General features: G+C 38.7%; 1 protein-coding gene across 1 annotated transcript in view; it reads right to left on the bottom strand.

Annotated features, from left to right (window-relative positions):
* The window catches only part of LOC140337934 (SITS-binding protein-like), a 37,667-nt gene extending 16,119 nt beyond the window's left edge, over nt 1-21,548 (bottom strand). The window contains exons 1-5 of the mRNA XM_072421812.1: nt 20,815-21,548; nt 11,956-12,127; nt 2,929-3,136; nt 1,779-1,929; nt 37-231 (exon numbers count right to left, since the gene is read on the bottom strand). Of these exons, the coding sequence (XP_072277913.1) occupies nt 37-231; nt 1,779-1,929; nt 2,929-3,136; nt 11,956-12,127; nt 20,815-21,279 (1,191 nt within the window). The 5' untranslated portion in view covers nt 21,280-21,548. The remainder of the gene's footprint in view (nt 1-36; nt 232-1,778; nt 1,930-2,928; nt 3,137-11,955; nt 12,128-20,814) is intronic.
* Nucleotides 21,549-27,238: the final 5,690 nt, after the last annotated feature.

Genomic DNA, 27,238 nt, shown 5'->3' on the forward strand with positions numbered 1-27,238 from the left:
GTTATAGATACCACATTAATTCATACATTACCATACCATTGATCCATCTAATTTTGAAGGGAGGCTGAGCCAGTAGTTTTCCTGACCCTTATGTAGACAATCTTGAAGTTCCTCAGAGTTAAAACTTGCATATGGAGATGTGGTTACTGAGAGATTAAGGTGCCTAAGAGAATATGGATCCCTGCGGTGTTTGTGAGTCTCTCCTGCTTGGTCTATATTGGATATGTGGTCCTATACAAAAAGAAACATTAAAATACTTTACCACCAATTAAATAATTACTATTTTTTTTAGGGTCCTGTCAAGAAAATTTAATTAATTGTTCCCTAAGTTTTAAAAGATGAAAACTTTCCTGGGACATTTCTGTCTTCCTTCCATCAACTGATTTATCATTACAGAAAACTAAAGGCACTGCAACCCCATGGGGAACATGCTATCTGACACACCTGGAAATATCAGAAACCAATGGTGTCAACTATTGAAGACAACAAACATTTAACTTGCACCCATGTGGAAAAGTAAATGTTCATCCTGTTGTATTGTAGGGAGCATCTACATGTATTCTAAAAGAGACAGAGTCACTTTTAAAAGACACCGATGCTGTTTTACCACTAAAAATAAGTCTTTCCTGCAAGAAAAGAATTATTATTTTCCCTTTCCTTCATCCACTGTTTTTAAGTGATAAGTTTGCTTAAAGGAAATCTATACTGTGAAAAATGCAAAGGGTGCCATTACTTATAACCTTCTGTTTTTTTCTGTAGAATGTTGCAACCTTTGCACAAAACACATGAATTACACCCTTTTATTCCAGTGTGAAGGGGTATTTTTCATTGTTTCATGTGAACATGTGGACAAAGCTAACAATTTAATAGAGATTGTCAAACATGCCTGGGTTTGATTCATAAAGAGTTAGGAGAGTGTTCAGAGAATCCATTTACATTTAATAAATTCAATATTTCAGAGTCCAACCCTCACTTAGTTCAATGGAAGATGAATATTCCACTTAAAGGTTCTAATGTTCTTAGAGTATTCTCCTAAATGAATTCCGGGTTTTCTCCCAGGATCCAATACCCTAAGAACAATCTATCCTTGCAGAATCTGGAAAATTTGTATCCTATAGACCAGTGGTCTTCAACTTTTTGGACATCACGGACCACTAAATTTACAAACTCCAGACCGTGCATGCCCGGGGAGCCATGTGTTACTCAAAGGGGACCAAACTTCCCCCAGAGTGACGTCATGATGCCAGAACCCACACAATTTCACATCGCAGGTCTGAGCCTGGTATGGGAGAGTGGGTGGGTTGTGTCCAGAGACACAACCTGGGCCACCGCCCTGAGCCTGTAATGCATATGGGAGACATGGTCTGCAGCTCTGGCCGGTGTGTCTCCCCAGCGGGGTCCTTCTCCTGACCCTGCTGGGGGATGCACTGGTTAGAGCCACGGACAACCAAAATTTTCTAGTGGTCCACCGGTTGGGGACTGCTGCTATAGACATATATACGGTTTGACTGGACTGTGGGGTTTATTAAACTTTAATGAATGCTTGCCCAAACCTTCACAAAATTATTCTGGGTACATTTATCCATCTCGGATATGTAAGTAATGCAAACATTCAGTTCTTCTTTGTTTATTCTAAACAAATTTTATATGCTACAAAATAAACAATTACATTTGCAATATTCATATTCCAGTCTCACAACTCAACTAAATGATATATATAAAGCCCCTGACCTAATTCTCTTGGATGAGCAGTCTGATGTTTGAAGGTGAAGGCTTACCTTGCTAGAAAGTAACATAGTGGAATGTTCATTTAGGGAAATAAGGCATTCTCCAAAGCCATGCCTCTTTAATTTATTATGGAACGATTTGACTTCTCTTTCAAGTTTTGCAGCAGAATCTGATACACCATAGTGTCTCCACATTGGGGTCCTAGACAGGAATTTATAAAAAAGTAATTATATAGTATATTTACATTTTCCATTACTTTTTCCTCATTACGATGTAATTGCAAGCTCACACATCAATCAACTTTCAGCTGATTATCCTCATTTCCTGTCTGATGGACTAAAAGGATTATCAAGACCACCCCTCCCCATCTGAGTTGTCCTGACTTTTTCCTTTTAACTGTTCATCTCTTGTCTTGTCATCATTTAGTCACTGTTTCTTGTATGGGCATTTCCTAGGGTGATCTCTTCAGGTATGCGGCTGTTCGGATACAATGTGTTGGAAGCCATGCTGTCAATTGAGAAATGCCCTGTTCTTGCTGAAGTTTACTATTTTGCTGTCATAGTGTTTATTGTACACATTCTTATGCAATACATGAATTAAGTAGAGTCACAAAGCAGTTCAGTAAGCCATGGCATTACACAGTTGTACCTCCTGTGATAACAATGTGCCTGCACAACTACAGATAAAATACAAAGATGCTGAGATTTGTGATTTACTGTGCTGTTGGTGGTGGCTGAGAAAACTTATAAAACAATTGTTGATGTTGTTTGGTTGTTTGGAAAACTGTCAGCATATGAAAAGAATGTAGTAATGTAATGTTTTGGAAAAATGTCAGCATATGAAGAAGGAGGAATGGAGTAAGTGCCAGAGCTCCATCCTTATCTTCCCTGTACTTAAATGCCAGATTGGTCACTGGTCACAGAAACTGGCAGAGACTGTGGACTAATCATCTTGGCTTCTAAGGTAAGATTTTTGCAGCATCTGAAATTTTGTCACATGGAGTTAAACGGATTACACAGTATTGGGTCAACATAATTAAAAACATGTACCAAGGGACACTACACAAGGGAAGGAGAGGGATTTTGGTTTAATGGGATTTTAAGGTGCTGACTAGAGTTCAGCATTAAGTAACAAAATAGGACATAAAACAAAATGTAATGAATTTATGTAAGTATTTATTTCTATATCATAGTATGTTACCTAAAAATATTGATGTTTGGAGGTGTCCTTTGGTTTTCATAAAGTTGGAGTGCCACATCTTGGTGTACAGTTTGGATGTTTTGCCCAATGCAGATTGTATATTGTAGAGGGAGCCTCTCTGTGCTTGCTGGTGTCTTTACACAAAACGCTTTGTTTTTCTCAATAGACATGAAAAGTGGAACACGTGGGTTGATTACCACTGAAACACCTACACAATTGTAAGAAACAAGAAATATTGTAACAAAGTGTCAACCAATGTAAAATCTCAGAACTTAGCATACTTTAAGTATGAATTAAAAAAAAAATATGCCTGCTTTGTCATGCTTTCAACACCTGTGTAACATTGACAGACATTTTCATCCCCATCTGTGGCTTTGGATGGCTTAAACCTATTTGTTGGGACAGATATGTTTTTGTACTTCACTTCAATGCATGATCTCCCTCATATACGGTAGTCCTGAAGTAGCAGTTATATTCCAAGAAACGCGTTGAGATTGTAAAGTGTAACAGAAATGTACCCTGCTAAATGTATGATAATTTATTGGATGTCACATTTGTAAATTAGATTTTTCAATTGATATAGCTCTCTGGATGCTATTGTGAAATAATTTTTGGCTTTTATTGCAATTTATTGGATAATTTTCTGTAAGATTAAAGATGACTACAAAGCCCCCCCCCCCCCCCCCCGCGTATTTTATTCCTTGTTTTTTTACTTGTGTAACATTAATGAGTACAAAGGTTGTTCTTATTTGACATTGCTTTATAGGGCAAGGAAAATAAGCTTTCTAACTCTCATTAGTGGTAGTCTATACTGATACCCATGTGCAATATTTTTCTGTAGTGGAAGCTTAATCTTGGGAGCTATGTCTGCTATAAGCCTTTCCCACTCCAATCCTAATTGTAACACTAAAATTAACCCACTTTGTAATGCTTACACTAACTTTTCTTGTAACCCCAGCACTAACCCTTTCTGTAATCCACGGGTGTCAAACTCTTGCCCGGGAGCCAAATATGGCCCCCAATGTCCTTTTTTATGGCCCCCAAAGGAAACCTAAATATGAACTGCAACTGGCCCGCCACTGCATTGAAATAGCCCGGCTACCACAATTCTTGGCATCATTCACCAGCGGGCTCTCTGCCTATGCGTGGCCCCGCATTGGATTGTTTTATAGACGTAAGTAATGCTAGTAATTGTAGCAGCGGCGCCATTTCAATGAAGAGGGAGTTTCAACGGCGGCCACTCATAAGATTTAGTTCTACATTGGCTGCATCTGGCATTTCCAGCACTCCCCCTCAGCTGTACTTTTCCTTGCTACTCCAAGGCATAGACTTGAATGGTTGGATTTTCATAGAAGAATATTGTTATTATTATTGTTAGCCTGAGCAAAATGGTTACCATTTTGAAATTTACCTTTTTTTATTAAAGGCTACAAATAGAGAAAAAGGCATTTTCTTAAACAAAATTAAAAAAAAATGTTATGCCTTTTTTTCTAATATAAGCTTGTTCCAGATTGAATGTGAAGCAAAACCACTTTGTTTTCATATGAAAAGGGTTTATATCTAAATAAAAGGAAAAATGTCCTCAATTTTTTCAATAAATTTTTAGGTTGGCCCGCGACTTTGTCCATGTTTCTAATTTTGGCCCTCTGTGTATTTGAGTTTGACACCCCTGCTGTAACCCAACAGGGTCCAAGGCCATCTTGAGAAGCCAGGGGGATGTCTGGGGCTAGGCAGACAGAAGATCAAGGTTATCACAACTTCACAGCACACTGGAGCTGGAGGGGTTCTGTCCTGGCCAGGGGCTGGCTAGAGGGCCCACCAAATGCAATATTTCCCTGGATCCCCAACTGTCCTAATACATCTCTTTGGGGGCCAGTGACTTGCCATCTCCAGTTCTAGTTTCTGTATCAGTTTTGACCAGTACAACTTGAATCTTAAACAAGGCTTTTTATTTCAATATAGCGGCAAAATAAGAGAACCTGTTATTTATCTACATTCAAGAACGGAAGACAGATGTGCCAGACCATAAACCCATAAAAAGAACTTCAACAGTCCAACCAATTTTAATATGCTACTTGGCTAATTATTAAATTTATGTTCATGTGTTCTTTTGTAGGCAAGGAGACATTTCAAAAGAATGATATTTTTGCTAACTTTTTTATATTACATTATTGCAATGTTTCTAAACCAAGATAATAAACAAGTTTACATACAGCATGTGACAAATGATTAAAGATTGAATAAGTTATTGGTGTTGGAGTGGGAAGTCCCTGATGACAATTAGAGGCTGACAAGCTCCACTGCTAAATTACATTGGTTCTCTTTTATAGAAATAGAATGTGATACTGCACCAAGCATGATAGTTTCAAAGAGACACAACTGATCATTAGATGATAGTTTTGTTTTGATTGTAATTGTATGGTTGTATTCCACCTGGGTACCATATTTTCGAAAAGTGGCTTTTACTGGCATCGATCAACTGCATGCAGACGGAATAGTCAAAGGATCTTTGTATGCGATCTCTGCAAACAATAAAATGTCTAGAATAAAGTGGCAATAATGGCAGCTGATGATCAAGTCATTCATCCCTACATCCATGAGCAAAGCACAGGCTTGCTTTAAAGTAATCTTTTTAAACTCATAAATGATAAGCAAGTGAAGTTTATTACAGAATCAAGAATGTCATGTAAACCAAACTGATTTTTAGAACTGAAAATAATGCACTCCGTTAATGATGATGGTAATAAAAAAGCTTTTGTAATATTCCCAGGAATATTGGGCATGATTTACTGGAGGAATTTAGCTTGTTTATATGCCAGTGTGAATTGCAACCTTGCAAGGCATAATTCACTTTGCTTAATAAATGTGATAAGAATATCTTACTTATTTTAATAATCACGTGCCTGGGAATCTAAAAAAAATATTTTTCCTCGTACATTATTGGTTGGTTGTCAGCAGAGCTTCATTACATTTGCCAAGCTAAATGAATTATCTCTTGCAAGAGGATAAGTCACTGGGGTATTTTAACAGGCTAAAGTTCTGGTGATCAACCCCATTACATCACAAAACAAAGTTTATGTGGGATATATCTTCAGGTAGAAGAAAATTGTTAGAAGAAGTTTTAATCATGTAAATAAGAAATATTTCAAGTTGCAAATAAATATTTTGTAATTTTAAATTTAGACAAGTGGAGCTTTTTTTTGTCATCAAATGTAATAACCAGTTTTGATGAAATAATCCTGTAATGTAAGAGTTCTCTCATCTGCTCCTCATAACCATTGCATCCAATGACATGGCCAAGGCTCTTCTGCTGCCCAAACTTCAGGTGCAATAATATATTGCAGACTCATGAATGTACACACATGTGATCACTTTTCATTTTTGATGGTGTTGTACTATCTGTTGGACAAAATGAGCATTCCCAATATTGTGGTTTTGTTTGAATACATTCCATACAAGGAATGTTGAAGGTTTTTGTGTCAACTGGGGTACTTTCAATATGACCCAGCAGTCCCAGGTTCTGCCCTTTGTCCATAATTGATCAATGGCCAAATAAAAGTGCTCATCTTTCATGGTTGTTTCCAGTGACAGTTGGTGAAAAATGAACGAATGAGTGCTGTACACTTAACAGCCATTATTTTCTATGGAGAGGCAAAGGAGTGGCAAACTGCTCTGCTCTGCACTGCCATGACATTGGGGTTGTTTCCTATTGTCATTCATTCATCTCCAGTGGCAGATTGATGAACACTATTGGGCATTTGCTGCACACATATTAGATTCTCCCCCTAGATGATGACGACTATTCGACAATTATCTGAAATGTGTACACATCCTTAGACTGGTCTGCTTCTGACATTTGTTTTTAAACATAATTATTCAGGGAACTCTCAAATTAGAACCAATAGATTTTCTTTTAGGACAACGCTGTTTATTAATATTACTGTTATAATAATCAGCCTAAACCTTCACCACTATTTCTTAGTACTGCCATTGAGCTCTCAGCTGTGCACACCTGACCACATTAGTAATTAATAAAGGAAGCTCATTATTCTATCCAATGCCTATTAACCAGATTTTGTCTGTCTGTTTCTGCCTGCCTACACTACAATTGTCTTCCTCCTGGGACCATCACACCCACCTTAAAGTGATACTTCAGATGATTTGCAGAAAACATTTTTTGGCTAACCTAGAGAAATGTTTATTTGAAATGTAGCGCTTCTACTTTTTGGAACCTGGCATTGGCCATGGATTCAACTAAGCTCACAGTTGTCCTAGATTGGCCCCAACTCTCCATCGTTAAGGCCCTTCATCGTTTTTTTGAGTTTGCTAATTTTGCAGGTTTTTGCACCCTCAAATAGGCTTTTTGCTCTGCCCCAGTCCTAGTGTACCCAGACATCTATCATCCTTACTATACTGAGGTGGTGCTTTTGTGCATTGGGTAGAAGCGTTTCTCTCCCTCCATCCCTCCATCAACATTCCCAAGAGCCTGAAAACCATCCTGAATACAGCATTTGTCAAGGCTCTGTCAGGCTGTAGCCAAGCGTTTTCCAAAGTGGACTGGATGACTCTTTCATCATCTCAATCACAGAAGGGAGATGAAAAAAAGTGAATGTGATACATTACCCTCGAGCCAGGGTACTGCTGATTCCTCCACAACACTCAAAACCACTCTGACTGAATGCACAGGTGCTCCATCACCTCTGTTTTAAAGAACAGAAGTTGTCACACCTTTTCTTTAGCATCTCAACTCAATACTCTTCTGACCAAACTACTGCTGTACAAGTTGGTGAAAGCCAGCTCTTCCCTAAGAACATATTAAGTGTGCTTAGCCCCCTTGGAAAATACTAAGCCACCTTTTGATTTTCAAAGCAGCACAGTGGCATAGGGGTTATCACTCGGGCCTTTGTATGGCTAGGTCCCAGGTTCAATTCCCAGCCAGGACATTATCTGCATGGAGTTTGCAGGTTCTCCCCGTGGGTTTCCTCCCACATCCCAAAAAACATGCAGTGAGGTTAATTGGCTTCTCCCTAAAAAAAAAATTAATCTTAGACTACATTAATGACATATGACTATGGTAGGGACATTAGATTGTGAGCTCCTTGGAGGGGCGGTTAGTGACATGACTATGTACAGCGCTGCATAATATGATGGTGTTATATAAATACTGTGTAAAATACTGTGTAAAAAAAGCAAGCCATCCCTGCACTCTATGAACACTGGCAAACCCTGTAAAGTGTCTACTTCTTGAATTTTACACTTTGTAGCTATGTCCAGGTGATGACGCATACCTGGAGCAGTGGCTATAGGAAAGAGCAGAACATATTCTTCATGGCCCATTACATGAATGTCTTGCAGGCACTGACATGTCTGCATCTGTTATCACCCAGTAGATTGGTTAGGAGGTTGAGCTTTACATGAGCTCTTCCAATTGTTCTTCTCCTTGGTTCTGACAAGATTACCACTCTCCACTGACACTAACACAGCAAAGCTGTTCCACTCCTTAGTACAGTATGTATAAACTTTGATGCTACCATGCAATCTTTCAATAATTAGATGGTAAGAGTCATACTGCGGGTGAGTTTACTTTGTCCCTGCTATCTCCAAATTGGCAATCTGGTCACTGACAAATGATGTTTCGGCCCCGCTGCACCCACTTCAGCAGATGCTACATTGCCAAAGAAATGCACTCTTGGCTATGCAGAGATAGAATAGTCTCCTATTTTCCAAAATCAGTGAAATACTCACCTGCTGGAATTTACCATTGCGAAGCGTGGACTTCCTGTACAAGCAATGGAAAGCAGTTACAGGTAGTCCCCGGGTTACATATGAGATAGGGACTGTAGTTTGTTCTTAAGTTGAACAGGTACATTATTTTAATAAATGCAATTACGACAGATGTTTATCTCAACATAATATTAGGCAGATTGGTGTCAGTTACTGTCTAAAACCCTCACTGTAAGTTAATCACAAACAAAGCAAAAACAAAAAATCTTTATGGAGCCTAGACATTCATCAACTTCTGGAGAGAGCTGTGCTTTAATATGCAAAAACTAACAACCTCAGAGTTTGACTTGGTCACTAAAGAGTTACAAGAGGATGCTGAAGGAGGTCACTCCCCTAGGATCACCCAAAACCTCAGCTGTGTTTAGCAATAGATTTCTTCTGCAACTCTTGCAAACTGCCCCTCCTCCCTTCAAGTCTCTGTTCTGCACACAGTGAGCAGGGAAACCCTATTCGTATCCAGGAGGCATCTGTATGTCCAATGTCCTTGACCCGGGGACTACCTGTACTAACTTTCTGATTCATAACAGTGAAAAGACAGGGAACTTGGATACTAGAATATGAACCCAAGGCTGTTTCTGTGTCTTGGGAGTAGGACTTCTTATGGGGAACATCTACTGAAACAGGAGTTGGGGGTGGGGGGCTGAGGAGAAAGAGCAAGATGAGGTACAAGGGGGAAATTTGTTAGAGGTAAAATTAGGAGGTGACACCGGTCATCAGTCCATTTGACATCTATTGGGTTATGCTGGGGATGAAGATGAAGGCCTGCAGTGGGGGCAGAAGGAGCAGATTCAGCATCCACTTTAGCAGACATGGCTAGTTGTTATTGGGTTTTGGCTAGTTATTTAACTTTGGATCCAATGTATCACTTGCCCCCCAAAAATTGGACTTTTGGCCAGAACTTACTCTTTGTCCTAAATTCGGCTAAAAAAACCATTGCTAGTGATTTTCCATTAGAAAGAACAGTCACAATATGAGAAAACAGATGGATTTTATGTTTTTTTTTCAAGTACATCTCTATGGGTTCTATTTTTAACACAAAGAATTGAAATGCAGAGAATACAAATAATGCATTTTCAGAAAAATACAAACAAGGATAAATAATACAGATAACACAAAAATAAAACAGTAGAACTTCAGTTATTTACGGGGAATGCCAATTCTGGATAAGTGAAGTTTCCAGGTAACTGAGGGTAATTTTCTCAGCCATACAGCACTAGACTTGAATGGGGAGACTTGTCCCAATTCACCTTTAGTGCTGAATGGCTGAATAGCTGAAAAAAGGGAAGGCCTAATGACGCTTGAGCCATTGACATTCCCTTAAACAATCCCTGATGGGAATCAAAAAGTAACATGTGGACCTGTTTTATAAATAGAGCCCTATTTGGTATTGAAACTGATCAAAATATTTTTGTTAGCTGTATTATTTACCCTTGTTTGTATTTATCTGAAAATGTATTATTTGTATTACCTGCATTTCAATCATTTATTTGTGTTATTTGCTTTGTATTGTACTAGAGGAAATGACGATGACACAATAATACTAAAACTGATCATAATAATAATAATAATACCACAAGGGAGAGCTTATCATTATTTGCATTTTAACACTAATAATGCATTTTGCATGCAAATGTTCCATATAAAATTTGAGAATCTCTGATTAGTTTTTTTCTCCATCACATGGTAAGCATTTCTATCATTTATATATGTAACTTCACACCTGAAAGAAGAAGAGCTCTCTGCACATCTATCTGGAACCTAAACCAGCACTGGAAGGTGGACAGAAATAGCCTGCAGAATCCGGAAAAAATATAGACGGCAGACGTTTAATACCAGCCCTCTGCTAGCTGCCAAATGGCCATGTATATTTTCACTACAATGTTGCAAGTCTTTATTTATGTCAAGGTCATAATACAAAAAGCTTTGCAAAATCTTAAAACCATGATATTTAGGTTTAGGTTTCTTGCACATTTGCAATGGAATCAAGCATCATGTAAGTGGAAGCAATATGTTAGGGCCCATTTACACCATCAGGTTGCACTGTGGAAAAAAATAATAGTAGCAAGGGCTCATTCAAACTACATTTTCCCATTAGAATTTAATAAAAAATCAAAAGTACAGTTACCCAGTCAAATGCTCTGAATAGGTAACTCATAGGGACAGCAGATAACTGTTTGCCCCTGGTAACCATGATAATGAAAGGATGGGTGGGCTACTTTTTTTTAATTAAAGTCAAGTAAGATAATAATATTATTATTCAGGCTGGACTACAATTTGGTATTCATAACATTTAAATCTTCTAAAAGTTGATTTATTACCCCAATTTTTTGAGATGTAATCAGCACCTATTTTCCATAAGCAGTTTCCATAAAAATGTTGGACATATTTATTAAAACTGATAAGTCTAATAATTTCAGGGTCTTGGTGTCAGTGGTTACTACGATCTGATGTTATTTTCAGCTTCAAACATATGGGGTAGGTCTGATTGATACTTTTAGCTGAGGAGAAGAATTGTTATTAGGTTTTATGTGCAGAGCGCAGCAATCTATAACAACCAACTTAAACAAATCCCTTAGTGCTTTATAAGAATTGTCTTGCCTTCTTCTGGATCATTTGCATATAGGTTCCTATGTAGAATATGCAGGTTTTCTAGTAAACTAACTATGCATATACCTAAGTGAGATATGTACAATATGGTACCAATAGATTTCCTTTTTAGTTAAGTTAGTTCAGTAATCAAACCTCTAATTCAAAACACAAAAGAAACTTGTAACCCAATTCTGGGTCAGAGGAGGGAAATTGGTTTTTTGTACATCTAAATATTTTCAAAAACAAAAAAAAAGTATGATGAACATATTTATTGAAATTCGAGCCAGCTTGTGTGATATACCAAATCAATTTGGATGTAGTTTCAAATAAATTTGGCGTAAATATCCGTAGAAGAGGAGGTCAATTTATGTATGGTATTGAATTCTTGGGGGAATTGTTTTTGAAATAAGTTTGATGTACAACCACAAAAAACTATTTCTCTATTCTAACCCAAGATTGGGCCACAAGTCTTTGTTGTATTCATGTACCTATTTGAATTTTAAAAAATCAAATTCAATGGCTAGATCCTGCTCATGTGTCCAGTCTTCCAATAATCATACCAAGAACTGTAATGCAAACATAACAATATTACCAATAAACAGGGCAATGTAATAACAGAAGATTAAACTAAAGCTTAAACTAGATTCACCTTACCAGTTGATCCCAGAAAATATCTTTCTAAAACAGATCCATAGGCACCAGGACTGGATTTGAGATTACTGATCACAAATGGCTGTAAAGCCACATTGCCATAGTTCATTGGCCAGCGCTGAGCACTGAGAGTTGCTCCACCATACCATGATATGTTCTTCATAGAAAAACAATCCTAAAACATAAAAATAGTCATGTTATATTCAATATCTAATACTTGCAATAATGCACAAAATGGTACAATCAAACCTAACAGGGCGGGGTGAAATGTTATTACTCACAGTTAGTTAATTTATTGGCAATGGAAGTTTTTTAGGTAGGTAGGGGTAGGTAGCATAAAGTTGAGGGAACTGACTAAGCTGTCTACTTTTCTGGATGTAGTCAAGAATGGATATTCGGTGCTTGTCAGTATGATGACTAGTAGGTTCCTATTATTATTATATAAAGTGCATTTTGTTGGAATGCTGCTCCTACTGTTCAAAATTGTGCTGAAACCATGGCTGACTCTATCTTGCTTTATTAGAATCAAGGTCCTGAATAAAATGCTGTTCCAGATTCCCTTTAGTGCTGGCCACATGTCTGAAACATTTATACAGATGGAGAAAACCAGCCAAGCTGAACCCTAATTACTTGTCTTTACCATGTGGTATTTTGGAATTTGAAATAGCACATTCTTCAAAAAATACATTAATACATTTTTTTTACCCACCATAGCAAAACTATTAAAACAGCATTGGCAAATAGTTAGCTTTGAGTACAGACTTACTTTAGGAATAAGAGGAACATCAGAGCAAAGTAAATGCTTTATTTCTCTGTGTGTCCAGACATGTTTATTTATAGCACAGATATCCAGTTTTCATAAACTTGTCTCAGATTTGCAAGATATTAAAAATCTATCATCTATGGAAAAGGATTTAGGAAGTGGATGCCTCCAGTAGGTTGCCTGGCTAGTTGGTCATCAGACAGCAGGGTATTTAAATACAAGCTTCATTAAAGGGCCATTGCAATTAACAGTTGGCACAGCTAATTAAAGGTTACTATTTTTTTAATACAAATAAATACAATTTTTCCTAAAATATACTAAGTTAAATACATTGATTTACCAATATTTGCCTGTCCTGCTAGCCAAGTCCTCAAACGTTTCTGGGTTAAAAAAACTTTGAGCAGTGTAGGATGCGTGCTAGGTTTTCTCTGCAGTCTTACACGACTCATGCTGGCAGGAGTAACCAAAATACATGGCACGGGACCAGATACATGTGGAAGTATGCTGGGTTCAGAATATCTTTGAGAAAATTTCCTTTTCATTTCAGAGAAGTTTAATGATGAGGGCATTGGGACAGGTACTGTAAGTATCAATTGCTTTCTTTCAGGGAGGCCAACATTTTGCCAAAAACAAATGAGTTGGTTTAAAGTGCAATCTATTTGCAGATGAGGTTAGGAATCCATCATTTAGATTTTCTTACATGTTTATGATACCTTGATAATTTTGCAGGAGAACCTCTATATAATATAATAAGATTTCACCCTCTTCCAACATAGTAATGTAGCACCTTCTCAAATAAACAGGAACATGGCGGAAAAGGCAATACAATACCATAGTATAAAGTGAACTACGCAGAATTTTGATCACTTGGTATTCACTCTGATTTATGAGCTGTAACAAATGTCTCCCGTGACCTTACAGTGTTAATGTTCAAAATATTTATCCTGACACTGTTCCCTTAGTTAAATTCCGGATAAAGGATAAGCCTGGTAAATGTTTTTCTTCCAGTTTAAACTCCTAATCTCTTTGCCCCGAACATTTCTCTAATATTATCTAATTTTGGATTTGTATGAGAAAAATTATCCAAACCCCTTGTCAAAATGGTATATTTCCTAAAACTTTTGTACTATTTAAGTTTTACCAATCTATATACCTATCTACATGATGTGGGTAAAAAATTACTAATTTTCTAAATTTCCATTTTTATTACTAAATTTCCATTTGCATCTCCACACATCTGTAAAAATTAGTAATGTTCCTTACCGACACAACGTTTCCTTAATTTTAGTAACTATTTTGCTGTGGATTAAATAATCCTAATTTCTTTACATGCAGCATGTTAGCTACTTCCCCAGATTTACATCTACAACTAGTTTATATCTACAACCATTCTTTAGCTATTCCCTTGGGGCAGATAGTTTTTTTCAACCTAACTTCGAAGAAATCATTACAATATTTTAATAAACCTACCCCTGACATAGTACATTGTCACTCCTTTCCTTCTGTTTTTGGAAATCCTCCCTTATTCCCCCATTTTTATTATTTCTACCTGATCACTAACCCATCATCTTCAAATTCCTACTGGAGAGAAATGTAATACTTTGGGCCTGATTTATTAGGTCTCCAAGGCTGCTTGTTAAGATAAGATGTAACACTGATCTATAACATATCTCTCATATCTCCTGAGGAAGCAGCTTTTGTCTGTGAAACGCATAGAGCAAGAATTGAGATAAATCCAAAAACATTAGAGTGTTATTAGAGTTTTTTTTAATTATTATTACTGTTTTTTTTTAAATTGGTACAATAAATTGTATAAATTATTTTAATTCATTTGTGGTAATTCTGTCTGCCTTTAAAGTCGTAATTTAATATTGTTCAGTTTGTCTATCGCAGTGGGTAGACAGGTGTGGAGGAAATTGACTGCTGTCTGCAAAATTCTACACCTTGTACATGCCAAGCATGCCTTTTGCTGCTTCCCCTGCTCCTGTACTGTAAAAGTTTAAGGGTAAGTTAGGAGTTTTATTTCTATAAAAAGAGTGTATGAGGGCCATGCATTTAGCTACCATTTTTGCATGGTAGAACATGACTAGTAAATAATAGCAGTCACCCAATTTGGACCGGCACAAGAGGTCACGGTACTCAACAAGAACCTAATTGACAGTTTAAACAAATGGTTTAACAGTGCTATAGGAGAGGCAGCTTATAAATAGGGTAATGAAAGTGCTGCACACATGCTCGGGGATATAAGATGCTACAGCAAAAGATGGACACTTGCTATGTGTTTTTCTTGAGATGACTTGTTAAGAATGATGAAAAAACAAATTGTGTAAACCATGTCTATGAGTCACCCTCACATGGATTTAAATATACTACTAAATACTCTACATCGAGGTTTAGTTTTTCTTAAGTGCGAGGTAATTTTTTCCTTAAAATAATATTACAATTTGGAAATGCTGATGTGTTTTCCTAAAAACTATATGAATTCATGAATGCTTGCTTCCACTCAGTGTTACATTTGTCATCTTGATCAGAAGTAGCCTAAGTCCCATCATGGTCACAGTGGTAACCAAATACCCTTCAAATAGTTTCAGTGAGAGCAAAATAAAACCAAATAATTGCTCTCAGTAAAATACAATAAATTGCACATGTTTAGTGTCAGTGGAATGAAACAAATCTCATCGTAGTTACAGTTGGTTGAAAAGAGCTCTCAAGTCATCAGTGAAGACAAAATATACTCCAAAAGATTGATGTAAAATCCTTGGTGTCGGTCGAAGCAAAATAAACCTAAAGTTGCTGGTGTCAGTGGAAGCAAGAATAATCATTGGTGTCCAATGGTTAATTACCCGTACACATACTACTGCTCAGTCTATACTGTGGCTGGGTGATGTTAGGGTTTGGCTTCAGGTCTATGTCAAAATCAACCCAAATATCAGTCATTTGGGAAAGGAATATATGCGATGTTGGTCTAGCCAATTCGGCCAGTGGACTGTGACAGTTTTCATAGTCAGCAGGCTAAATTTGCTCAGCCTTTCCAAAAATTTGTCACTGGAAGCAAAGAAGCCCTCTTCCCCAACAATGTCCTTTGCAACCATTGGGGATGGAAGGGGGGTCTGGTTTTGTTAAAAAGGAAGAGGATTGCATGCTTTTTACCCCCCTTTGTTTTTTTGGGAAGACCAGATTTCAGAGGGCCTTTTAATAATGGGGGGGCCACACATGAACTATCCAGGAAGGCCCTAAACCTATTAAAATCTCTGGTTTAATTATTGGGGGGGGGGGACAAGCTTTTTTTTTTTTTTTAAGGCTCAGTGAATCTGGCCAGCTGTCTATGACAGCTGTCTCAGCATGCCAGCAAAATTATCTGAGCCATGCTACATGCAATTTTGGATTTGGATCTGTCATTGACTTGAGTGGGAGTCAAGTTAGGCTACAAATCAATCTGAACACAATCAGGTCAATAAGGTGAACTGTCAGTGAACTGAATAGAGGCAAGTTGACTGTCCCTAAAATGGGGCTATATTGGGTCTGATTTTTTAAAGCTCTTCAAAGTTGGAGAGGATACACTTTCATCAGCTGGGTGATTCAGCTAACCTGGAATGGATCTGGTCCAGGATTGAAAACATTTGCTAACAAATACCAAATGACTTTTAAGAAATACATTCCAGGTTTGCTGAATCACCCAGCTTCACTGCTTCACTGATGAAAGTGTATCCTCTGAAGCCTTGGAGAGCTTTAATAAATCAGACCCATTGTATTTATCAAGTGGGAAGTCAGTGTCAGTGCTTGTATTAGTGCAAGGCTTTGGGTCCAGCATTCCAGTGCTAAATTTCACACAATGCTCCATGACTAAATGCATGGTAGGTGGCCTAGAATTTCTTACATTACTTTCATTCTTTGCATCACTGGGGCTTGTTCTGATTATAAAATTCAGGTTTGCATACTTACTAGAAGGGTATACTACATAATCTGCAGAAGAGATGTAGGTAAGGTAATAACTTTCACTACAGTCTTTGCAGTGCAAATACAGAAGTTACCTTAAGAAGGAATTACATTTAATTAAAGTTCAAAGAAATTCTTTTCCTATTCTGTATGATAGTCTTTTTGACATTTTCATGCAAACTTTGAGGTTGTTAATCCTTTTTCTGTGTGCAAATTGGATTACTGAGATTTACCAGTTCACATGACTTCTTAATATAACACAGAACAAAGGTAATACTACAAAATAAAGGCATTACTAGTACTAGGGGTATATTTTCAAAATGTCTGTCATCATAAGATCGGATTCCTTAAAGTGACATGTCAGCCATAATATAAATGCAAGGACTTGGCTTCCCAAACGTCAAATGTTAACCCTCTTGGAAATGAGCCAAATCCACCAAATTAAAATAGAGATCCCTGTATTGGCCACTGAGTGATTGGACCCACAGAATCCAAAGCATTTTTAAAGAATTTTTTTTAAGAAATAAAAAGATTGCCGTTAGTCACCTTCTAGTGGTGTTGGCTTGGCTTTAGTGTACGCGCTCAGAGTAATACAGTACCAGTGCCTGAATAACTCATCATTACATGAGTACTGTTCAGTTCAAGAGTAAGGACTACCCACCACCTCCAATAAAGGAATAAAAGACGGGGATGTGCACGTGACTTCAGTAAGTTTTGGAAAAAAGGATGTATACTATATAAAAGTGCAGGTGGCCTTAGGGAAGTTGGGGCACAGTCCCCTAAATTTGTACCAGTTATATGTACACCTAATCTTTGCTCCCAAGTTTCCGATATCACACATTTCACACTACACAGTAAAGATAACATACAAACTAACTTGGATTTTCCATCTCAGATTACTCTCTAGCATCACTAGTCAGCAAATTCTATGTCCAGCAACTCTTACCCAGAGCTGCAGGAGCTGAGTGTGATCAGCAGAAGATGTTAGAATATTCTGAATGTTGAAATCTGAATTATCAGGGTACTAAAATGTTAAAAGTTCCACCACATATATTGCACACATTAAAACCTACGTTTTGTTGAAATTTGTAATCAAACTTGTTAAAAATAAATTGTGTTAAAGGGAGCATGAGGTCAATGCAGAACATGTAGGAAAACCATGCAACATACCAGTCAAACTGTCAGTTTATTTTACTGATTACCTACTTAGCACAGACAAGGAGAGGAAGTTTCTAGATTTGAACTTTTTTTTTTTTAGCTCTTCTCATTTTTAGTGATAAGTCATGGATGTGTAGGACATCATCTTGCTATAAGAGGGTTAAAAGTAGCAAATTGGTGTAAACCCAGAATAGGGTGAAAATGTAAGTTTTGTGTATGTACCAATGATGACAGGGATCCTCACATTAGATAAAATAAACAGATAGAAAAAAAGGAAGGTGGAATAGCACACCATGAATCAGCCTGATCTTGCAGATCCTGGGGATCATACCACACATACTTCCTATATAATACCACAATAAAGTGTTTAAAAAAAAATCTAAACTTTTTCCTTTTAATTTGAGATTGGAATTAAAAATCTGTGTCTCATTGGGGAAATGTATTTCCTGTGTTGTAGATACTATGCCCATTAGGAAGTGAGGGGGAAATATTTCCTAAATGAAGGAAATCACTTGTTACTGAAATAGGCGGCCACTCATTTTATTTTTACTAACATCAAGGATAACTGTGCATGTCAGCACACTGAGCTATCCCTGCTCGCACTCATCTACTTTAATAAATAAAGTCCTTAGACTGAATTTAAAAAATATTTTGCTTAAGGAACCATAAACTGCTGGTATCAGAGAACAAATGGAGTATTTTGTACAAGTGAGTGAAAAGCTAGAACTGAGGAATTGCAAAGCAGCTCAGAATAATGGAATCCATGTGACTCATGTGTTAGCAAATTACAACCAGTAATAGGCTTATCATATAAAAGCATACAAACCAGATCCGTGTGATATCGGCCCTGATGAACATAGTCCAAGAGGGGCTAAAGGAAGCAAATGTCTGGCAGGCCGCCATGGTTTATAGAGCATTTGTGCTATCTACTCACTGGTAATAATTAAGCCTGTAATTGTATGGGAGTTCAAGACAGACCACATACTGTTTATCTATGACTTATATACATAAACATTATTCTGCATTTTTCATACTGTAATATATTTTTATATATATATATATATATATATATATATATATATTTATATAAATATGTATGTATATATTGTATGTATTTATAGGTACACTCTAGCCAAATGCAAAAAAGAAACCTTGAGATGCATAAAGAGAGAACAGCTAGAAGTCTAGTAGATTAGCTGTTCTGCTATTAATACAGCCATCGGTGTACTGAACCCTTTCATTCTACTCCCTTGTTAGTACTCTGGTGATCCTAGAAAACACCTGGTAAGGATGCTGGAACATCCTTCTTGCAAACATGGTTACATTAGTGTCTTAGCCATTAATTAGATTTGAACCAGCCTTGAAAGTATGATGCAAGATACATGGGGCCTGATTTATTAAAGCTCTCCAAGGCTGGAAAGAATAAACTTTCATCAGTGAAGCTGGGTGATCCAGAAAACACAGAATGGATCTGATCCAGGATTGAAAACATTTGCTAGCAAATAGAAAATGATTTTGAAGAAATTCATTCCAGGTTTGCTGGATCACCCAGATTCCCTGATGAAAGTGTATCCTCTCCAACCTTGGCCCATAGAGAGGTTTAATTAGATAAAAATAATTAAAAAGCAAGCAGCGTCTGCTATGTTGTCTCCTTAGAGTAGAAGGGGCAAGAAAGAAATTGACCAAACGTGTTTAGCTATTAAGTAGAGGCTGTTCACAAAATCAACATTATATTTATATATATATATATATATATATATATATATATATATATATGCAATACACAAAGCTTGTCATTCATTTGTTTATTACCCAGTTGGGAATAATTCAGATCTATTTTTAAATATAAAATACAATCGACTTCCAAACAATATTAAACCATATCCCAACCAAAAAACAATAATAGTATGTTGCTGTATATCAGTCTTTATATGTGCCTGTTGCATTCATTACATCTTCTCAGGTTTTGCCCCAATATTTTTGTCCTGCCAGTGGCACATTTCTAATCTTAGGGTGACAGCACTCGCTCTACTGAATCTCTGGAGGTGTTGTCACCTTAAGCTGCTCCCCTGATTTAGATGATAAATACCTTCTTCTCTCCTGAACTTTTTACATGAGAGGGGGGGCTTTGTAGTTTACAGAACAGAAAAGTTACAAGGACACAAATGTTTAAGCAGGATGACCAAGAAAATTTGCTGGGCTTGCAGGAAGTGTATTTAGCTTAAAAAATAGAGACACTGCACCAAGTGACTGGTAAGCAGTAATATAATACAGTTTTGTTTTTGGATTCAGATCCACTTTAAATATCTATTAAGTTATATGCTATGATACCAGTTTCCTTCTTTATATATCTTTTATAAAATATACTCTTGCAGCACTTTGTGGGTTGTAAAGAAATAGAACCTCTTACAAGTTTTTAATGCTGTATCTGCTGGGAGTTTCACCACATGACAATGATCACCAGAAAAAATGATGAGATCCAAACTTTTACAGCTGTGACTGCAACAAGAGGTGAAAGAAAAGCTTCCAAGGGGGACACCTGTTGAGGTGACAAATAACCGGGTAATAAAAGGGTAATTCATGTTTACAAGAAAGAAATTTGCATTCACTCCCTGTTGGGTCTTCGGGACATAAAATAGGGGTAAATCCTAATGGAATTAATAGCTAAAACTGGATAAGTTTTAACCCTTACCCTCCCTGTTGAAGTGAAAAATGTTTTGGCTATACATATACTTATATACCTATTCCTAAGTCAATTGTTAGGTCAAGCAGCTTGTTCTAAGATAAGGAGATTAGACCTTCTGCAATGTGATTATGTTAGCATTTTTCAGATCTTGCATCAATTTAAAAGCTTCCATACCATAAAGGATGAATAATACAAATCATCAATAGAATATGTAATGTAAAATGTACGCCATATATCAACGAATTGTATACAGACAACATTACCTAATACTTAGGTTTCAGATGTCAAACACAAATAAGTAAGGACACTATGGACATACCTTGAGCTTCACATCACAATGTATTGGGGTCCAGGTAATATTATAACACTCAGTACCAGCTGAGTAATTGTGTTCTAGACTAATCCTCAGGTCTGTGATAGAATCCCAGGTATAGCAAAATTCTGTCTTATTGAGCCAGCACAAATTTTTAACAAAATTTTGTTCCATATCAGGAAAGTTGCCTACATCAATCTCCACAAAAGTTTTGTTTTCGCTCAAGGTCTGCAGTATCAAAGTGTGAGTATTTCTCTCCCAAATGAGTCCACTGACCCGTCCTTTCAGAATCCAGTTTTTGTTAGGTTGGTCCATCACCTGCCAGTAGATAATACCAATTGTCATAATGAAGAAGATTGCAACCCCGACACAGGCGACGGCTCCTTTCCATGTTTCATTCATTTCCTTAAGTCCGCCATCCCAATTGACCTCAGGAATGGGGCTTGGGCTTCTTTGACGGGAGTGAGGCATTGCCAACAATCTTCAATTAATTAAAATATTGCTTTTTCAAAAAAAAAATGCTTCCTTTTTTAAAAAAAAAATGATAAAATAAAAATAATTAAATATATAAAATATTAAAAAAATCAAATGTTAAGTTGGATAAAGCATTTTCAGATGTATACTTTTAAAAGCCATCTTCAACCTAGCACATGTTGCAAGAAGTATGGGGAAGTTATTCTTGTCTATTTGTACTCTGTATGCTCAGCGGAAGAAGAGAGCCTTGAAATAGCTACAACTGGCACTAGAAGGAATCAGCTAAAGAGCCGTCCCACAGCCAGATTTGTCCCAGGTGCTTGAACACTGACGTACGCAGCATGTGGACTGTACCTAATCAATTGCACTTTCTTGTAACTCCAGCAAACCAACTCTGTGCATTCCAATAAAGATTAACATCACCATTTTACAGCAAGTAGATATGTTAAGTGTCTGTCACTTTTCACATCCAGAGAAAACTGTATCTCAAAAAAGACTTGGAATGCTCCTACTTCTGCATTTATCGGTTTCATAAAGAAACATGTACTTCAAATTGCTAAACTCTTCTTGATTGTTATAGTCATCCAAAGGTTTCAATACTTTTACTGACCCCAATGTTATAAATTCTGTCTTCTGACTTTACTAAGTTTATTTTTATTTTATTTGGTTGAAATCACTACATTTAACATTACTGCTTTGTTTATTGGAGAAGTAGATGCATGGTTCAAGAACCTCAGAACATTTGTGTATCTGCCTGTCCTCTCTATGACACTGTGATAGCTAACTGGACAGCTTGGTGTAGATATAAGCCAAATTTCTAAAATCTCATGTATGCTTTAAAGTGACTCTGCCATTAAAAACATATTGTGGCCAGGCCGATGCTTTGGCTTCAGAGCCTAAACTGAATAATGTGTTAACACATGTAAGTTACACACATGTTGCACTGCACCTCACTTTGAATTGCACCCCAATGCATTAATGCAAAGCAGGTCTGATAAACATGCAATGCATAGCACCTCACCACACAGTAATTCAATACCATGCTTTGTGAAAAAAATTCTGTATATCCATTTTATGGGGCAGACTAGTATCACTTGCCTAATTATTAAGGATGATTTTTTTCCACATTGGGCCGGATTTATTAAAGCGCTCCAAGACTAGAGATGATGGACTAATATGGGAGAACCTGGGTGATCTAGCAAACCTTATATGGATCTGGTGCAGGCTGAAAACATTTGCCAAATAATAGCAAATGATTCTTAAGGTTTGTTGGATCACCCAGGTTCTCCCATGATAGTATATCTTCTCCAGTCTTGAAAAACTTTAATTAATCAGGCCCAAAGCATTGCAGCAGGAAGATATGAAAAGGGTATTGAATGGTTCTTTAGGTCTCGTTCCCGCTATGTGTCGTTCACTGCTATTCACAAGGAGGGAAGACACCAGACATTGCAAGGAAAGCCACGTCTGATGTCTCCTCTTATGAGTTTCACTAGAATTCTGTCCATTTGTTTTCAATGTAATGAATGGGGTCAACAAAGCAATGGAAAGTCAAGAGAGGCCCTGAGCCTGCTAGAACAGCTAGGCGGGGGGGGGGCCAACATGACTGTTGGGGGAAGGCAAAGGGTGAGGAGATGGTGTGAGGGGGAAGTTATTGGTTAAAGGTCAGTTGATTGGAGAATCTGTAAAACAATGGGTGGGGGAACAAAAGATATAAAAGAGTGAGGGGGGAAAAAAGGGCCAGGCAGTTTTACAAGAAAGTGGAAGATCAGGCAGCTTTACAGGACAGTGTGAGGTCAGGCACTAATACTTCACTTACCTGATGGATAGTGTGGAGGTCTTGTGGGCCCTATTGCGGGCTGCTGCGGTGGATAAGGGCCCCGGATGGCTTGAGGGTCAGTTGGCAGCGATCGTGCAGGGGTCATCAGCTTCTGCAGTGGTCCAGGACCTGGATAGGGTGCAGCCTTGGCGGTCTAGGCCGCCGGTGTGCCTGAGCCCGGAAATCCAGAGGGCTCGGTGTCATATTGGGAGCCCCACAAGGGACCCTCCAGGTCGTTCTGCAGGCCGAATGGATGTTGCGGCTGTGGATTGGAGTTGGGGACTGGGGGGTTGTAATGTGAATGGTATTGCTGGGAGGGCGGTGGGGGATGGGGGGTGCAGCAGTTTTTGGCTGGTTTTCGGGAATTGTTGCAGGGCCTAATTCAAGGGGGCAGGGCAGGGGGGGGGGGGGGGGGGGTGGAATTTCTACAGTGGACACTGAGCAGGTAAGCGTGGGGGAAAATGCACGTGGGGAGGTTTATTTTTGTTTTGAGGGGCCGTTGGGGTCTCATTTGAAACAGGAAGTACGGGAAAGGATTTGGAAGGGCGAATATGTTAACATTTTTATGCTGCTTCCGTTAGAACATTTGTGGATGTGGATAGGGGCGTGCAGTATGATAATAAGAAGGGTGATGAGGAGGCGCGGCGGTATAGGTTGATACCGCGGACGTTTGGTAATTGGTTGCAGGCTTTTTCTATTTTAGATAGTGTGCTTGGGGAGCGGGCGCCTGAGACTGGTTCTGCTCTTTTTGGTTATTTGGATGGTATTAACAAGGTGTATCGGATATATGGCAGTCAGGCTTGGTTGAGATATGATGAACAGTTTAGGCAACAGAAGGCGGTACGGCCTTCGTTGCACTGGGATCATAAAGTCATTGGACTGTGGATGCGATTGATGACGTTGGCCAAGGTAGGTTCGCAGCCCTTTTCTTGGTGGGGACCCAGCCCCTCTGGGTTGTTGGCCTTTCGCAAGAAGGGTACCTGTTGGCAATTCAATGAAGGTGTTTGTCGCTTCGGATCAGCCTGCAGGTTTAAGCATGAGTGCACTGGATGTGGGGGACTACATGGGTTCTCCCGCTGCAACCGGCAGTTTAGGCAGCTAGGTGGAGCCGACTCCGCTGAAAAAAGGGAGGACTCCGGTGAGCTTAGAAAGGATGCTCCCTTTCCTAAGTAGATACCCGGCTAAAACTACATTGCGGGTTTTGACGGAGGGTTTTGCAGATGGTTTTCAAATTCCGTGTGACCTGCGGGTAGTGCCTCTGGTCCCAAGGAATGCATTACAACATCCTGAGGTGGTGGATAAAAAATTGCGGAAAGAGGTGAGTTTGGGGCGGATGGCAGGGCCTTTTCTGCGGCCCCCGGTGGATGATTTGGTGGTGTCCCCTTTGGGTTTAGTGCCAAAGAAGGAGTTGCAGAAGTTCCGTTTGATACACCACCTGTCATTTCCACGGGGTGGCTCGGTTAATGAGGCCAATGATCCGGACTTGTGTTCTGTGTCTTATGTCTCTTTTGATGCAATTTTGATGAGTGCAATTAAATGGGTGAGGAGGTATGGAAAGGGTGCGTTGCTGGCAAAGGTGGATGTGGAAGCGGCATTTCGTTTATTGCCCGTGCATCCTTATAGTCAGAGGTTGTTGGGGTGTCAGTGGCGTGGGCAGTTTTTTATTGACAGATGTTTGCCTATAGGTTGTTCGGTTTCTTGTTCATTGTTTGAATGTTTTAGTACTTTTTTAGAATGGGTGGTGCGGGATCTGGCGGAGGTGGATTCCGTATTGCATTATTTGGATGATTTTCCGTGTGTGGGGCCGGCAGACTCCTGGGTTTGTCACATATTGTTGGGCACTTTGCAGTTTGTGGCTGATAGGTTTGGTGTTCCTTTGGCTCCGGAAAAAACTGAAGGGCCCACGACTAAGTTGGCCTTCTTGGGCATAGACATTGGCAATGGAATGTAGGCTGCCAGAAGCAGTGGAGGCAGCTAGATGGGGTTTGGGTGAGGAGGTGATAAAACAGATTGGAAGATAAGAGGGGGGTTATGGGGGATTGCTGTTGGAGTCTGTAATTCTTTTTATTTTCCAGGTTTGGAGCCGTGCTTGGTCTGGATTGTCGGCCATTCCTATATCAGCTGGGGAGCCAGGAGAGCTGCTGTCCGGCCAGAGGGCCGACAACTGGGCATTTCCAGGGAGGAAGGTGTGGTCCATTGGATTGGGGTTCCGGGCATATTGTGGTCCAGGGTTTTGTGGTCCAGAAATTCAAAAGTATGCACGGTTGGATAGGCCTCCTGATGTTGTGGTAATACACGCAGTGTATGATCTGGGGGTTCGTTGCTCATGGGAACTCATTAAAGATATTAAGTGGGATTTTTTGAGGTTGCGGGTGGCTTTTTCCGGTTTGTTGGTTATTTGGTCTGAGATGGTGGAGCGATCTCGGTGGCGTGGAGCACGGTCTGTGTTTCGTTTGAATAAGGCTAGGGCGAAGGTGAACAGGGAGGTGGGTAGGTTTGTGGTCAGAAAAGGAGGGATTGTGGTTAGGCACAAGGATTTGGAAGGCGAGTTTCAACAATTATTACAAGGGGATGGTGTTCATCTCAACGCAGTTGGCCTTGACTTGTGGCTGCTTGGCTTGCAGGATGGTGTTCTGCGGGCCCTGCAGGTGTGGAGGGATCCGCAAAGGTAAGGTATTACCCTTGCGGTGCGGTGGCGGTGTGAGGTCCTCGAGGGGGAATGTGTCGGAAAAAAGGTATGGTACATGGTGATGGTGTGGAGAGTCATCTGTGATATGGGGTCTCCAAGTTGATGTGTTAATGTTGGTAAAAAGGTAATGGCGGGAGGTATGCATAATTGTGATATAGTTCCTAAGGCTGTTAATTGGGGCCTGGAAGCAGTTAGTGGTATCAAAACGCAGCTCCCGGGGTTATTGGTTTGTAGGGGTTAATCAAGGGGGAGGACCTGCCACCTGGTGATTGTAGTGTCATCTTGTTTCAGTATGTTATAATTGGGTGTATACAGTATTATTCATGTTTGTTATAATGGTTGTTATTTAAAGATTATTGTTAATTTATGTTAAAAGTTTGTTATCAATAAATGGCCAAAAAAGCCATCTTCACCATATCTGGAATTGGTCTTTATTATGGAAGGTATGGGTTTCGGGTGGTAATGGGAAACGGTTTTGTAAGAAATGGCTCTTGCATGCCACAGTCATGCATTGGACAACATAGACAACATGCATGGCTGTGCATTGCCGTGCATTGGGATATAACACACAGAAGCCTTATTCTCTGCACAATTACTAAATACCTTAGTTGCCCCTTAAGAGTCTCCTAAAGAGGTGACATGTACTGGAGTTGATAGCCAGTTAGTTTTAAAGCAAAAGTAAATTTTGCTTAGTAAAAAAAAACCCAACAGGTGTATTTTTTTTACTAAAAAATAAGACTAAATATAGTTTGCCTTCCCACTCTCTGGATCAATATATGAGCTGTATATTTCAATAAGTAAATATATAGCCACCCCTATAAAATAACAAAGTAAGGAATGAAGAAAGAAAAGGAAATAAAAGAAAAGAAAATGAAGAAAGAAAGAAAGAGAAAGGGGCTTCCAGCATAGTGTGCAGTAAATATATTTTGTAAAGATTATTGCTGGTGCAATGTACATTAAAGCATTTTCATATCCATATCCTATTAGAAAAGCATGGAGTGGAGACTGCTGAGCTATACAGACTCTTTCTTTCTTTCTTTCTTTCTTTCTTTCTTTCTTTCTTTCTTTCTTTCTTTCTTTCTTTCTTTCTTTCTTTCTTTCTTTCTTTCTTTCTTTTCTTTCTTTCTTTCTTTCTTTCTTTCTTTCTTTCTTTCTTTCTTTCTTTCTTTCTTTCTTTCTTTCTTTCTTCCTTCCTTCCTTCCTTCCTTCCTTCCTTCCATTAACATAAACATAAACATACAAGAATGTGAAGCCTCCAAGAATGAGTTACCTCCAGCTTCCAAATAGGAGAGGAACACAGACTTCAAAGCATGATGTTTTCTACTGACCACCCCTTTTGATCTCTCTACCATCTGCTGAATACTCTTGTTCTCCTCCATCCTCTGCTGGACTCCTCTCCCCTATCACCTGCTGGATATTTATTCCTCTTCATAAGGCACTATTCTTCTCCC

The sequence above is a fragment of the Pyxicephalus adspersus genome, chromosome 9 (assembly GCF_032062135.1).
Source record: "Pyxicephalus adspersus chromosome 9, UCB_Pads_2.0, whole genome shotgun sequence".
Lineage (NCBI taxonomy): Eukaryota > Metazoa > Chordata > Amphibia > Anura > Pyxicephalidae > Pyxicephalus > Pyxicephalus adspersus.